The 14,470-nt window shown below is 47.2% G+C and overlaps 1 protein-coding gene across 3 annotated transcripts in view; it reads right to left on the bottom strand.

Moving 5' to 3' along the window:
- The window catches only part of LOC126248714 (endothelin-converting enzyme homolog), a 392,778-nt gene that overhangs the window by 164,696 nt on the left and 213,612 nt on the right, over positions 1–14,470 (bottom strand). For all 3 annotated transcript variants that reach the window (XM_049950013.1, XM_049950015.1, XM_049950016.1), the window contains exon 3: positions 13,398–13,533. In XM_049950013.1, the coding sequence (XP_049805970.1) occupies positions 13,398–13,533 (136 nt within the window). The remainder of the gene's footprint in view (positions 1–13,397; positions 13,534–14,470) is intronic.

The raw sequence follows: 14,470 nt of genomic DNA, 5'->3' as shown, positions 1-14,470 counted from the left end.
ATTGAGTGACGAACGTGCATAATTTCTAAGCAATTTTCGGTTATGAAAATATATAGTGTCTACCCAAAAAACTACAGCCCAAATATCTGTTTATGTGCAGCTGTACATGTTAGCATTGTCCGCCTCCATAGCTCAGTGGTCAGAGCGTCTATACACTTTGAGGAGGACCCGGGTTCGATTCCCATTACAGCGGCGGAATTTTTCGTTGGTGAGAGGACTGGACCGCCGCGCACTTAGCCTTGTGAGGCCAACTGAGAAACTACTTGAATGGCAAGTAGCGGTTCCAAGATCAAGAAAGTCGACAACGGCCTGGAGAAGGATGCGCTGATCCCACGCCCCTGCATACCGCATCAGATGACGCCAGGATGAAATGGCGGTCGGTCGGTCCGGCTTGGTCCATCAAGGCCAGAACGAGGAGCTTTTCTTTCATATCAGCAACAATTCTTCACCAATATTCCGTAGGAAGACTTTCAACATTTTTATCTATACTACGCAAATTTGCCCGCATCTCGTGGTCGTGCGGTAGCGTTCTCGCTTCCCACGCCCGGGTTCCCGGGTTCGATTCCCGGCGGGGTCAGGGATTTTCTCTGCCTCGTGATGGCTGGGTGTTGTGTGTGATGTCCTTAGGTTTAAGTAGTTCTAAGTTCTAGGGGACTGATGACCATAGATGTTAAGTCCCATAGTGCTCAGAGCCATTTGAACCATTTGAACTACGCAAATTACAGTATAATGCGAATGAGAGGGACCTTTCATGTAGCATTCAGTAAGAAATTTTCCCGTTCCATTCACGGGTGATGTGCGGTAAGAGTGACTCCGCACGAGCTGTTATGTTACTGTCGCGATATCTACCGGAGCAATACACCCGCCAGAATATCCGAACACGTTCACAGCGCCTCAAGACTTGCGCCCTTGAGCGCCCTTGCGGGTGTAAATTGAATAATATAACGTGACGAACTGCTGTGGAGAGGGGGAAAAAAGCGGGAAAAAGCGCCCGTCTCCGGGACAGGGAGATACGCGCTGGCCTCAGATCGAATTCTCCCGGAGGGTTAACGACGGGAGCCGTGTGCCAGGTAGCCTGGATATGGATTTTGGGCGGTTTACCACACCCATCTAGGTGCATACCGGGCTTGTACCCACGTCCCGCATCAGAGCAATACGTAGTGGCTCAACAAAATTCCAAACTTCCTCCTCGAAAACTAGTTCTCAGTAAATAAGTTTCTACCAGATAAACGGCGTCATTCTCAGAGTCTCTGCTTGTTGTTTCAGCATTTCCTTTAGTCTCCCGCAAGGCAAATAAGCGTGCCACCAGTCACGCTGGCTGTGTTTATATACAGACGGTGTTCCCTTTTCATTTCAACCTGACCTCGCAGGTTTGAGCGGTATTAAAGTTCATGCCATACAAATGTTCTGTGACAAACTGAACCCTGAAATACACATTCAAAGAATGAGTGAACAAGTGAGCGGACCTCTTTCTTCTGCGCTGTATCTAACGTGTAAATCGAACTACAAGCCATTGGCCAAATTGAACTCCGCAAGTAGATCACAGTAATGGGGTTGGGTTACGTAGACGGTTCTTAATTCGGCGAGAAGTTCTCCAAAAAAATGTCGTACAACCTGCATATCTGCGAACGTACGCTATCTGATCATAAGTATCTGAACACCTCTATGTAATGCACAGTTGACAAGATGTCACGACCGGAGGACCAGATAGTATAAAACGAGGCAGTGGAGTATTGTGTTTTCAGTAGAGAAGTACTAACAGCAGAATCGGTCGGTCAGGACGGCACACTGACTTCGACGTGGACTAGTCATTGGATGTCTAAACTCCTCCCGAACAGGCCATGAAGGCCCAACGGTGCCGACCGGCCGCCGTGTCATCATCAGCCCTTAGGCGTCAGTGGATGCGGATATGGAGGGGCATGTGGTCAGCACACCGTTCTCCCGGCCGTATGTCAGTTTACGAGACCGGAGCCGCTACTTCTCAATCAGGTAGCTTCTCAGTTTGCCTCACAAAGGCTGAGTGCACCCCGCTTACCAACAGGACTCAGCAGGCCGGACAGTCACCCATCCAAGTGCTAGCCCAGCCCGACAGCGCTTAACTTCGGTGATCTGACGGGAACCGGTGTTACCACTGCGACAAGGCCGTTGGCCATTGGATTTCTGCTGAGTAATAAATTCGTCAAGGTCATTTCAACCCTTCTAAGGCTGAGGAAAACTTGATACATTTATATTTTGTCCGCCTCAGTTGTATGAATATACAATTTATTGATGCAGTGGTAACAAGTTTCGGGCTGAGTCGGACATTCCCAAATCACACCCCTTCTCATCACCCGTAACTAGTTACACAACATGGTACCAAGAAGCAGCCGGCCGCGGTGGCCGAGCGGTTCTAGGCGCTTCAGTCCGGAACCGCGCGACTGCTACGGTCGCAGGTTCGAATCCTGCCTCGGGCATGGATGTGTGTGATGTCCTTAGGTTAATTAGGTTTAAGTAGTTCTAAGTTCTAGGGGACTGATGACCTCCGATGTTAAGTCCCATAGTGCTCAGAGCCATTTGAACCATTTTCTGAACCAAGAAGCACGAACTGCTTCATACAAGAAAATCAAACTGTGACCAACAAATACGCTCATTGATATGACGGCCAACCTGTCTCCTGTTTCACCTGAACGACACAATCAGACCTTCTAAAGCTGCCTAAGTCGGCTGTTGGGGACGTCATTGTGAAGTTGGAACGCGAAAGAAGAACCGCAGCTAAACCAAAACCAGGCAGGCCCCATCTGCTGACGAACAGGGACCGTCCAGCAGTGAGCGAGGTGACGCAGTGGTTAGGACGCGGGACTCGCGTTCAGGAGGACAACGGTTCCAGTCCTCGTTCGGCCATCAATATTTAGGTTTCTCTCGATTTCCCTAAATCGCTTCAGGAAAATATCTGGACAATTCCTTTGGAAGGCCACGGCGGATTACTTCCCCATCGTTGAAACAACCCGAGTTTGTGCTCCGTCTCTAATGTCATCGATGACAGAACGTTAAAACCCAATCTTCCCACCTTATCGTCAGGACTGTGGAGAGTGGTTGTAAAAAATCGCATGAAATCACTCTGCGTCTGAGATGACATGCGCCCTGTGTACTAGTGTTTTAGTACACCATTCCTCTGCGCAAGATGGTGGCAGCTACCTGCGCGCAAATACAGATCATTGTACGTTTTCTTCCGATACACACTGTGACCCATGGTGCCATCGTCTCTTCTCTTGCCCATGACGTCTAGGAATGGCGGTCTTCCTTCTTCTACGGTCTCCATAGTGAATTTGATGTTGGGATGTACGGAATTAAGGTGTACAAGGAAGTCAAGGCGTCTCTCCCTTCCATGGGGCTAGAAGACAAACGTGTCATCCATATAACGGGAAAAGCAAGGGGGTTTCCATTTGGTTGACGTCACGACCTCTTCCTCGAAGTGATCTATACACAACTTCGCAACGACTGGCGAGAGGGGGCTGCCCATTGCGACTCCCTCCGTTTGCTCATAGTATTCTCCATTAAACAGAAAGTACGTGGAGGACTTGCCTGAAGAAGTCGGTGATCTTCTCGTAAAATTTCTGATCAATGAGTTCTAGAGACTCACGTAGAGGCACCCTGGTGAATAACGAAACTACGTCAAAGCTGACCATGGTATCTGAGTCCACAAAACTGTGGATATAATATGGGCATTTACCCACAAAAGGACTTAGTATCTGTCAGGTATTTTGCAAGTGAATACGGAGGAGCCCTGATGTTGCTGACAGTGAGGTGTAATGACACCCCATCTTGGTGGACCTCGGGGAGTCCATAAAATCTTTGAGAATTACCAGAGTGGGTCATCAAGAAATTGTGACAACAAGGATCTGTGCCGCCAACACGTGTCTTCACCAAATCAGGCATCTGCAGAAAGGAACCGAGGAGGGTCTCAGAACCCAAGCGGCAGGCATCATTCGTGCCGACATGAGCCACTAGTTGCGGCCCGTTGCACCCAGTGCGCTCGATAGCTGCCGGAAGAGCCTCCTCCATGTCTCGGATGTCACCCCCACACCCCCTGACAAAGAAGTGCACACTGGTCGTATTTCCCACCCTGCCTGTTACTTCTCTGATGGGCTCCGTGGCCCGCCTATCGTTCGAACTCTCAATGACTAGCATACCCGCCCTTCGATACCGATCGGACTGTACAGGAATATCGGCAGCTGTCCCAACAGGTGTGGAATCCCTTGCTAGTTCAGAAGTAGTATAAACCCTTGGTAGCACCTTGTATCTGTTGCTAAGGCATAAGGAGCCAGCCCTGTGGCCCGGTCCTTTCTTGCCTTCCGCGCAGTGTCACGCGAACCCACCACTGCCCGTCATTCACTCTTGAGTGACGACAAACCGGTCAGATGTAGCGTATACGAAGATGTAGGGACAGCCATTCAACAGGGAATTCCAACGACGCCAAAGATGTTGCAGGTCTCGTCACTGGCCCCCTGATGTCGCCACAGCTCTGAGCAACTGCTAGAAGCTTGTCGAACATGGCCAACGCAGCTTCCAGCTGTTTGTGGATAGCAACCAGTTCACTCTGATGGAAGGGTTTTCCTGGAGAACGTAGCCTGCCATCAAGTGTAGTGCCAACAGAGAAATATAGAGGAAGTGGTGTTACAATAAGATGGTGTTTTTGTGGTTATTGTGCAGCCCCCTTAGGGAGCTTGAAAAACGCTAAATTCAAGCAATGAACACACTTTACAGTTTTGGGTACTATGCACAGTAGAGGAACAGTTCGGAGACGATGATTGTTTGTATCGGCGTCACAATGCACCCTTTCACCAAGCAGCGTCTGTGAAGCAATGGTTTATGGCAGAAAAGATTCCTGAAATAACTGACCCGCCAAGAGTCCCGACCTGAGCATAACGTAACACTTTTGGGTGAGTTCGAACGTGGACTTCGCTCCAGACCCCGGCGCCCAATATCACTACCATCTCTGGTTTCGGTTTTTGAGGAAGAATGGGCTGCTGTTCCTATAAACACATTCAGACACCTCACTGAAATTGCTCCCAGCAGAATTGAAGCAATAATAGATGTGCAGATACTTTTGATCAGATAGTGTATGTGGGCTTAGATTCAAGGGACGAGGGGAATGGAAAAATACGCCTTATGAAGGAAATAACATTACCGTGAAGTAAAAACAAAAAAATAACCAAGCTAAAGGCAGCTTGTTCGAAAGTGCTCATCTTTGTACACATCAAAGGCTGTTTCAAACTGATCATCACTGCATATCTCTGAAATCAAACTCTGCCACTGGGTAACATTCAGTACTTCACTGTGTCCGCAAGGTGGTCCAGACTTTGCTGCCGAAACCTGTCTCACACTTTGACGCGGCCATCCTGAGGTCGTCCAGTGTGCCAGGTTGGTTCCTGCGACGACGCTTTTGAAATTTCAACTGATCCTAAGCATTCTCAATATGGATAATGTTACCAGACACCACAGACGATTCCATCCGGTTGATTAATGCCTCATGGTGGAAGTTGATCACGTGGTGGGTGCGGTTTGCTCGTGCACTATCTTCTTGAACGACGAGCCCATAGCCGAAGTGTTAACAATATGATTGAATAACGGGTAGAAGATTTCTGTCCCAAAAATTTACAGCCCAAAAAATTGATGGTTCAAATGGCTCTGAGCACTATGGGACTTAACATCTATGGTCATCAGTCCCCTAGAACTTAGAACTACTTAAACCTAACTAACCTAAGGACATCACACAACACCCAGTCATCACGAGGCAGAGAAAATCCCTGACCCCGCCGGGAATCGAACCCGGGAACCCGGGCGCGGGAAGCGAGAACGCTGCCGCACGACCACGAGCTGCAGACCACCGAGGACAACTCTACTCCAGTCCGTGAGATCCTCGAAGACGTGCTGGAGACGTCCTAGACAGCGATGGGATACCAAACTAATTGCCCCCCCCTCCTCCATACGGCCCGACAACCGAGAGTGTTGGTCTGAGGCGCTGTTTCTTTTCATAGCAGGACCCCTTTGTTTGTCATCCGTGGCTATAGCACGGCGGTACGTCTCGACATTTTACTCTCTTTCTTTTTGCCCTTCATGGCAAGTCACCTTGGGCTCACATTTCAGTATGATAATGCCTTCCCGCACGTGGTGAGAGTTTCTACCGCTTGTCTTCGTGCATGCCAACCCTTCCGTGGCCAGCAAGGTCGCCAGATCTCTCCCCAATTGAGAACGTTTGGAGCATTATTGGCAAGACCCTCCAACCACCTCAGGATTTTAACGATCTAACGCGCCGATTGGACAGAATTTGGCACAACATCCCTCAGCAGCACATCCAACAACTCTATCAATCAATGGCAAGCCGAATGACTGCTTGCATAAGGGTCAGAGATGAACCAACTTGTTATCGACTTGCTCAATTTGTGAAGCTCTTTCTCGTGGATAAATCGTCCAATTTTACTGAAACTGTAATCATTTGTTTGTCTGTATATGTACACCAAATCTACCGACTTCCGTCCCAGTTGGATAATTCCTTTGTGGTGCGTCTTGTTTTGCTTAGAGTGTAATTGTCTGCGATTATTAATGACAGCTATGAGCAGTAAGTGTCCTAAAGAACGTCCCTGGGGAACTCCTGAAGTTAGCTCTACTACCTACGATGAATCTTCATCAAAGATAACATCCTGCGTCCTTCCTATCAAATGGTTCAAATGGCTGTAAGCACTATGGGACTTAATATCCGCCGGCCGCGGTGGTCTAGCGGTTCTAGGCGCGCAGTCCGGAACCGCGCGACTGCTACGGTCGCAGGTTCGAATCCTGCATCGGGCATGGATGTGTGTGATGTCCTTAGGTTATTTAGGTTTAAGTAGTTCTAAGTTCTAGGGGACTAATGACCACAGATGTTAAGTCCCATAGTGCTCAGAGCCACTTAATATCTGAGGTCATCAGTCCCCTAGACTTAGAACTACTTAAACCTAGCTAACCTAAGGACATCACACACATCCATGCGACCGTAGCAGCAGCGTGGTTCCAGACTGAAGCGCCTAGGACCGCTCGGCCACAGCGGCCGGCTCCTCCATTTCAAGCAATCTTCAGTCTAGCCATAAACATTGTTTATCAATCATATCTTTGATAGCAAGCGTTGGTATGGTGCCGAGTCAAATGCGTTTCGCTAATCAAGAAATACTGCTTCCTTGATCCATGGGTCTGAGAATGTCATGTAACAAAATCGCAAGTTGGGTTCCATAATATTGATGTTTTTGCACAACATGCTGGATGTCGCCGTGGAAGTCATGTTGTTGGAAATACCTCATAATGATTCAGCTCAGAATATTTTCTAGAATTCTACGAGTGATGGACGTCAGTGAGATTTGGCAGTAGTTTTGTGGATCACTTCTGCTATCCCTCTTGTAGACAGGCGTTACCTGCTCTTTTTCCAATTACTGGGCTCGGTATTTTTTGTTCAAGGGTTCTGCGGTGTTCCATCGTTTAAACGGGTGAATCTGACAAGGGTTCGATCGAGACCTGAAGCCTTGTTTTGGTTGAGGTGATTTTAGCTATTTCTCAGCGCCAGTGAGACTAATATCTGTATCACTCATTTTGCACTGTCGTGAAAAGTAAACTGGTAAGTACTTCTGTAACTTGCTAAGTAAAGCAAAATTTGAAAAGGGGTTCACCTCTTAAGCTTTTGTTTTCCTACCCTCAATTTCAATTCCATTAGTGTCTGGTCAGTCACTATGATGCTAGTGACAGCCTTAACACATGACCAGAATTTCTTTTGGTTTTGTGAGAGATCTTTCGATAAGATTTCGCTACAACAATCACTAAAGGATTCATGTATTGACTTATGCCAGACAAACGTGATTCCATCAGCGTACCTCTATTTATAGTCGTACGTATTATTTTAAGGCTATTATGCAGTAGTCGCTGTTTCTTTAGAAGTTTCTTTATAGTGACGGTATATCATTGAGTCCTTCCGGTCATGAACTGTTCTACTAGGTACTTATGGATCCATATGGATGGATGGTCAACTATTTTTCTACACTTGAGTCATAGTTCTGCATGCTCGTGCCCAGATTTAAATGATTTGATCTGTTCTGTGTGATATAACACGACAGCCCATTTATCTAACTTGCTAAAAATGTAAATCTTCGTTATTGTTTTAGCTGATATTTCCACTGTGGCAATCATTGTCACTATAACGGTCTCAACGTCACTGTTGCCACTCTAAATATGGGTATGCTCAAAGAGGTCAGATCTGTTTGTTGCCATTAGGTCTAATACTGTATATTCTTATCAGACAAAACATTATGCCCACTGACTGTGGTGAGAGTGAATTTCCGCCTGGTGGCGTAGCGAACACATGACGAGGTAACGTAAGTATATAAGCAGAGTAGAGACGAATAGGGAATCATTCTACCGATGATATGTGCCGAAAATAGGGGAAATCCACGGACGTAAGTGACTTTGACAAAGAGAAGGTTGTTTTGGCCCGGTACGTGGGAACTAGCATCTCAGGAACGACGCAGCTGGTCGGCTCTTCGCGTGCTATTGCTTTGACCATCTGTGGAAAAAGTTTGAATGACTGCGGAACCATATGCATGTGCCGAGGTGTTGGTCGTCCACGCCACATCACAGGTTGTGGAGGTCTCAGGCTTGTCCACTCTCTTCACCAGGATGGGCAGCGATCTGTGACAGATCTGACGACGGAATACATTCCTGGTGCAGACACAAGTGTTTCGGAGCACATCTTTCAGCGCACATTCCTAAGCAGAGGACCCACATGTGTTCCCATGTTAACACGACGATATTGTCAGTTACGATTGCAGTAGGCACGGGATAATCGAGGTTAGACTATGGATCAATGGGAACGTGACGTATAGTAGGATCAGTCACACGTCTTGAACTAAGTGGTCGATTGTCGTGCCCGGATATGCCGTCATCCTGGCGAATGGCTGTTCAAAACTGTCACGGACAGTGAGGGCAGTATTATGCTATAGGAGACATTTGCCTGGACTTCCATGGGACCTGTGGTAATAATCGTAGACAAGATGACAGCTGTGAATAACGTAAATATTATTTTAGGCCACCAGCATCCCTTTATGCTTGATGTTTTCCTCAACGGCGATGGCATCTTCGGACAGGATAATTAACACTGTCACAAGGCGAGAATCGTGCTACAGTGGTTTGAAGGCTATGATACTAAAATGAAGTTGATGTCTTGGTCACCAATTTAGCCTAGCATGAATCCGATGGTACACACTTCACACGCTACTGGATGCCAGCTCCGCGCTTACGAACCACGGGATCGTAATTTACAGGAATTGCGTGACATGTAAATTCACATCTGGTGCCACATACCCCCGGAAGTCTACTAAAGACTTCTCGAATCCATCCCAAGTAGAATCGCTGCTTTATTGCGATGAAAAAGAGGACCAACATGCTATTAAGCAGATGGTTATAATTTTTTGGCTCATCATCGTATTTCCATGATTGTGGGCTTCCGAGCGGTTTGTTCTAGACATTCATCAGATATGGTTTTTAGTGATGTTTCGCAGGATGTCTTTTCACGCACACCGCTTATAAAGCTGCAATTTTCTCAATCGATTCTTGAATGATTAGTGTCTCCTTCAATATATTTGAGAAACATACATAATGATGAACTAAGATTGTCTCTTAAACTGTTAAGTGTCATCTGGGTATGAGTCTGGTAGTCGATTGAACATTCGATCACAGATTTATATCCAACCTTCATAGTGAATGTTGCTCAAAACATCACACATGAAGTTTCAATTCCTGTCTAGTTGAGCCGGCCGCGGTGGTCGTGCGGTTCTAGGCGCTCCAGGCCGGAGCCGCGCTGCTGCTACGGTCGCAGGTTCGAATCCTGCCTCGGGCATGGATGTGTGTGATGTCCTTAGGTTAGTTAGGTTTAATTAGTTCTAAGTTCTAGGGGACTGATGACCACAGCAGTTGAGTCCCATAGTGCTCAGAGCCATTTGAACCATTTTTTGTCTAGTTGAATTTGAGATTCTTGTCTACTGCGCCAAATACATTATCTTCATTTCCCTTTCGATATACGCTTAAATTTACTCTTATATGAGTCCCAACACTTTTTAGAACTGCTTCAAACACTCGGGATTTGTTGCGAATGCTTGGGTAGTTGATCACTAGCATTTTAATCGTTTCATCTGTGGGGCCATTTCATTGCGTCTTCCACTAACATATAGGGGTCTGCTGCAGCTATCGTTATCTAGATTGGACGGTGGGTCGCCGAAGCTAAAAAAATCTTGTGTGCTCTACACACAGTAAGTCACCTGGGCAGCAGTACACCCTTGACTCATTTTGAGGGGCCTCACAATTCTCAACGCTATGGCGTAAGTCCAAGAGCACAGCTAGTAGCAGAACCTTCGAAGTGTGTGTTTCGAGCTTTCCACTCACCCTCGCCTCAGAGCCAGAGGAGCCCGATCACTTCTGGGGACAATGTTGCAGACTGTGAGTTTCTTTGGAACTCCATGAACATGGACTGTCTTCTCAGCTCACTCTGCCTGTCCTTAGAATGAACCAGTTATGATCTCGAACCTCAGTTGACTGGCATCGTGCCGTGGCGCCCTAGACAGAGCAGGCGTCGTAGGCACCACGCACAACTTCTAAGTAGTTTGGGTTGCCGCGAGCTTCGCTCCTACGTAACTGACGCCGCGGGAAGTATGAGTTCCGGAGCTCCACTGTCAGCCCATCAGGTGGCGACAACAGCGTTACGGCCAGGCCGCCAGGCAGCGTGCACGGCGATGGTAGAAGTTGCTGAAGTACGGCAGCATCTCTTCCGCAGTGCCACGTGCTGGAGATAGCCCCGCAGCTATTTAGAACTGCACGCGAGCTTAGCAAGCGAGTTTCAGCGCAGCAAGCAACCGACAAAAATATCTCAGCACGCCTCGCTATGGACTCCAATACTATCTTACAGCACAGCACGTGACTTCCTCCTTCTGGACTCTAAGTGAGATCGGCGACGTGCTAGGTGGTACTGTTTCTACTATTTTTACTTCACCGACAAAATAGTGCTTTTTATCTTTGCCGGACTTAAAAATTTTCTGTACGGCTTGGTCATCGAACTTCTCCCGTGAAGTACGCTGTAAGATCTTTTGAAAGTGTTTGCTTCCGCGACGTAAGCTAGAGTGCGGACTTCGTTTATTTTCAGACTCGAGAATTAAGGAACTTGTTTTATGCTGAACTTTGGCTTTATTCAGACTTCATGATTTTGTTCACCTTCGTTCCAGGAACTTTAATATTGTTTGCCAGTAGAGAACTACTATTTCTTTTTCACTTGTGTAAGAGCTTCTTTTAATTTCAGACTTGAAGGAACTTTACTTCCATAGTACATTGAAGACTTTGTTAAAGCTGTGTTCGAGAAGTTAATTTGTTATATTGTCGCTACCCGTCTTTCTAGTGGACATCTCCGTGGAACCAGACATTTCACACCGTTCGTTCCTACGTTAACTACTATCTGCAGATTCTTGCTCTTTGCTCCCTCAATGGTTGCCGGAAGAGCCTCTTCAGAAGGCAGATTCCCGTGCTGACAACCCTCTTGCCGTAAAGTGACACTGCATATATGCTCTAAGCTTGAAATCACCACAAAGCCATTCTGACAGACTGACAAGTGTACGCACTCCCTTTTAATTTGTAGAAAAAGAGAGTTCTGCTGAACTACACGGAGAATGCTATTACTCAAGTGGCTACGTAGTTTATCCAAAACAGTGCTGAAGAAAAGGTTCCCCGTCAAAAACACGAACATGTAAGTTGTGAGAATAGCGCAAAACTTCTTTTGGGTATTTTATACAGGGTATAAAAAAACGATACCGACTAACTTTCTAAAGATTGTAGAGGGTGCCGTGAGCAAGTATTTATGGATAGGAACCCTTGTCTGGAAACGTCATTTATCTTGGCTAATTATAAATTATAAACTACTGGCCATTAAAATTTCTTCACCACGAAGATGACGTGATACAGACGCGAAATTTAACCGACAGGAAGAAGATGCTGTGCTACGCGAAAGATTAGCTTTTCAGAGCATTCACACAAGGTTGGCGCCGGTGGCGACACCTACAACGTGCTGACATGAAGAAGGCTTCCAACCGATTTCTCATACACAAATAGCAGTTGACCGGCGTTGCCTGGTGAAACGTTGTTGTGATGCCTCGTGTAAGGAGGAGAAATGCGTACCACCACGTTTCCGACTTTGACAAAGGTCGGATTGTAGCCTATAGCGATTGTGGTCTATCGTATCGCGACATTGCTGCTCGCGTTGGTCGAGATCCAATTACTGTTAGCATAATACGGAATCGGTGCGTTCAGGAGGGTAATACGGAACGCCATGCTGGATCCCAACGGCCTCGTATCAGTAGCAGTCGAGATGACAGGCATCTTATCCGCATGGCTGTAACGGATCGTGCAGCCACGTCTCGATCCCTGAGTCAACAGATGGGGACGTTTGCAAGACAACAACCATCTGCACGAACAGTTCGACGACGTTTGCAGCAGCATGAACTATCAGCTCGGAGACCATGGCTGCGGTTTCCCTTGACGCCTGCGATGGCATACCCAACGACTAACCTGGGTGCACGAATGGCAAAACGTCATTTTTTGGGATGAATCCAGGTTCTGATTACAGCATCATGATGGTCGCATCCGTGTTTGGCGACATCGCGGTGAACGCACATTGGAAGCGTGTATTCGTCATTGCCGTACTGGCGTATCACCAGGCGTGATGGTATGGGGTGCCATTGATTACACGTCTCGGTCACCTCTTGTTCGCATTGACGGCACTTTGAATAGTGGAGGTTACATTTCAGATGCATTACGACCAGTGGCTCTACCCTTCATTCGATCCCTGCGAAACCCTACATTTCAGCAGGATAATGCACGACCGCATATTGCAGGTCCTGTACGGGCCTTTCTGGACACAGAAAATGTTCGACTGCTGCCCTGGCCAGCACATTCTCCAGATCTCTCACCAATTGAAAAGGTCTGGTCAATTATTGCCGAGCAACTGGCTCGTCACAATACGCCAGTCACTACTCTTCATTAACTGTGGTATGGTGTTGAAGCTGCATGGGCAGCTGTACCTGTACACGCCATCCAAGCTCAGTTTGACTCAATGCCCAGGCGTATCAAGGCCGTTATTACGGCCAGAGGTGGTTGTTCTGGGTTCTGATTTCTCAGGATCTATGCACCCAAATTGCGTGAAAATGTAATCACATGTCATTTCTAGTAAAATATATTTGTCCAATGAATACCCGTTTATCATCTGCATTTCTTCTTGGTGTAGCAATTGTAATGGCCAGTAGTGTACTATTGCGTGTTAGTGCAGTAAATAAATAGAAGAGAAGAGAGATGCAGGTGATATTTACCGGCGTGCAGGAGAGCCGGCGTGTAGGGCCTGGAGAGGAGGACGGCGGACACGATGAGCAGCGCCAGCAGCAGCGCGCCCACCACCACCAGCAGCAGGCGCTCCAGCAGGGTGCGCGACTGCCACAGAGACCAGCCCTGCAAACCAACACAACACGTCCCTCACTACACAGGCGCTTGCTGCACTTTCGTATATTACAGCCTCTGCAACTGCAGTACCAACGCTCACAAGTATTTCACTATCAGTAGCGCTTGCCGTAGCCGTAGAAACCAGCTCCGTGCAACAAACAAGTTGTAGGGGAGTAAGTGCAATATAACATTGCGAATGTCACTGGAATACGCACATTATCAACAGGACCAAGTCCAAACTTGTGCTTGAGAACAATGTACACTGACGTGACACAAGTCATGGGTTATCTCCTTATATCGTGTCGGACCTTCTTTTACCCAGCGCAGTGCAGCAACGTGATGTCGCATGGACTCCATAAGCCGTTGAAAGTCCCTTGCACGAATATTGAGCCATGCTGTCTCTATAGCCGTCCATAATTGCGAAATTGTTGCCGGTGCAGGATTTTGTGCACGAACTGACCTCTCGATTATGTGCCATGTCGGGCGATCTGGGAGGCCAAATCATTCACTCGAACTGTCCAGAATGTTCTCCAAACCAATCGCCAACAATTGTGACCCGGTGATACGACGCGTTGTCATCCATAAAAATCCTATCGTGGTTTCGGAACGTGAAGTTCATGAATGGTTTAAAATAGTCTCTAACTAGCCGAACATAACCATTTCCAGTAAATGTACGGTCATAGTGATTAAAATTCTTCTGGGTATTATGCCGCGTCATTGCTAACAACAATAATAAACTAAAACCGATGTTTCGGCCGAATTGCAACGGCCTTCCTAAGGGCACGACTGGTTTTGCATGGGGATAGGTGCTTCTATTTATTACAGACTATCGATGTCTAGCGTCACTGTTGTAAAACTTTTAATTGGCCCTCTAATACGATTGGCTAGTCAGTCCACTTCCGCGCACACCAGGAGGAGAACTTGCCGACCAGAAGCCGAACGCTGA

The sequence above is a fragment of the Schistocerca nitens genome, chromosome 3, assembly GCF_023898315.1.
Source record: "Schistocerca nitens isolate TAMUIC-IGC-003100 chromosome 3, iqSchNite1.1, whole genome shotgun sequence".
In the NCBI taxonomy this organism is placed as follows: domain Eukaryota; kingdom Metazoa; phylum Arthropoda; class Insecta; order Orthoptera; family Acrididae; genus Schistocerca; species Schistocerca nitens.
This window is presented reverse-complemented; position numbering and strand designations above follow the sequence as displayed.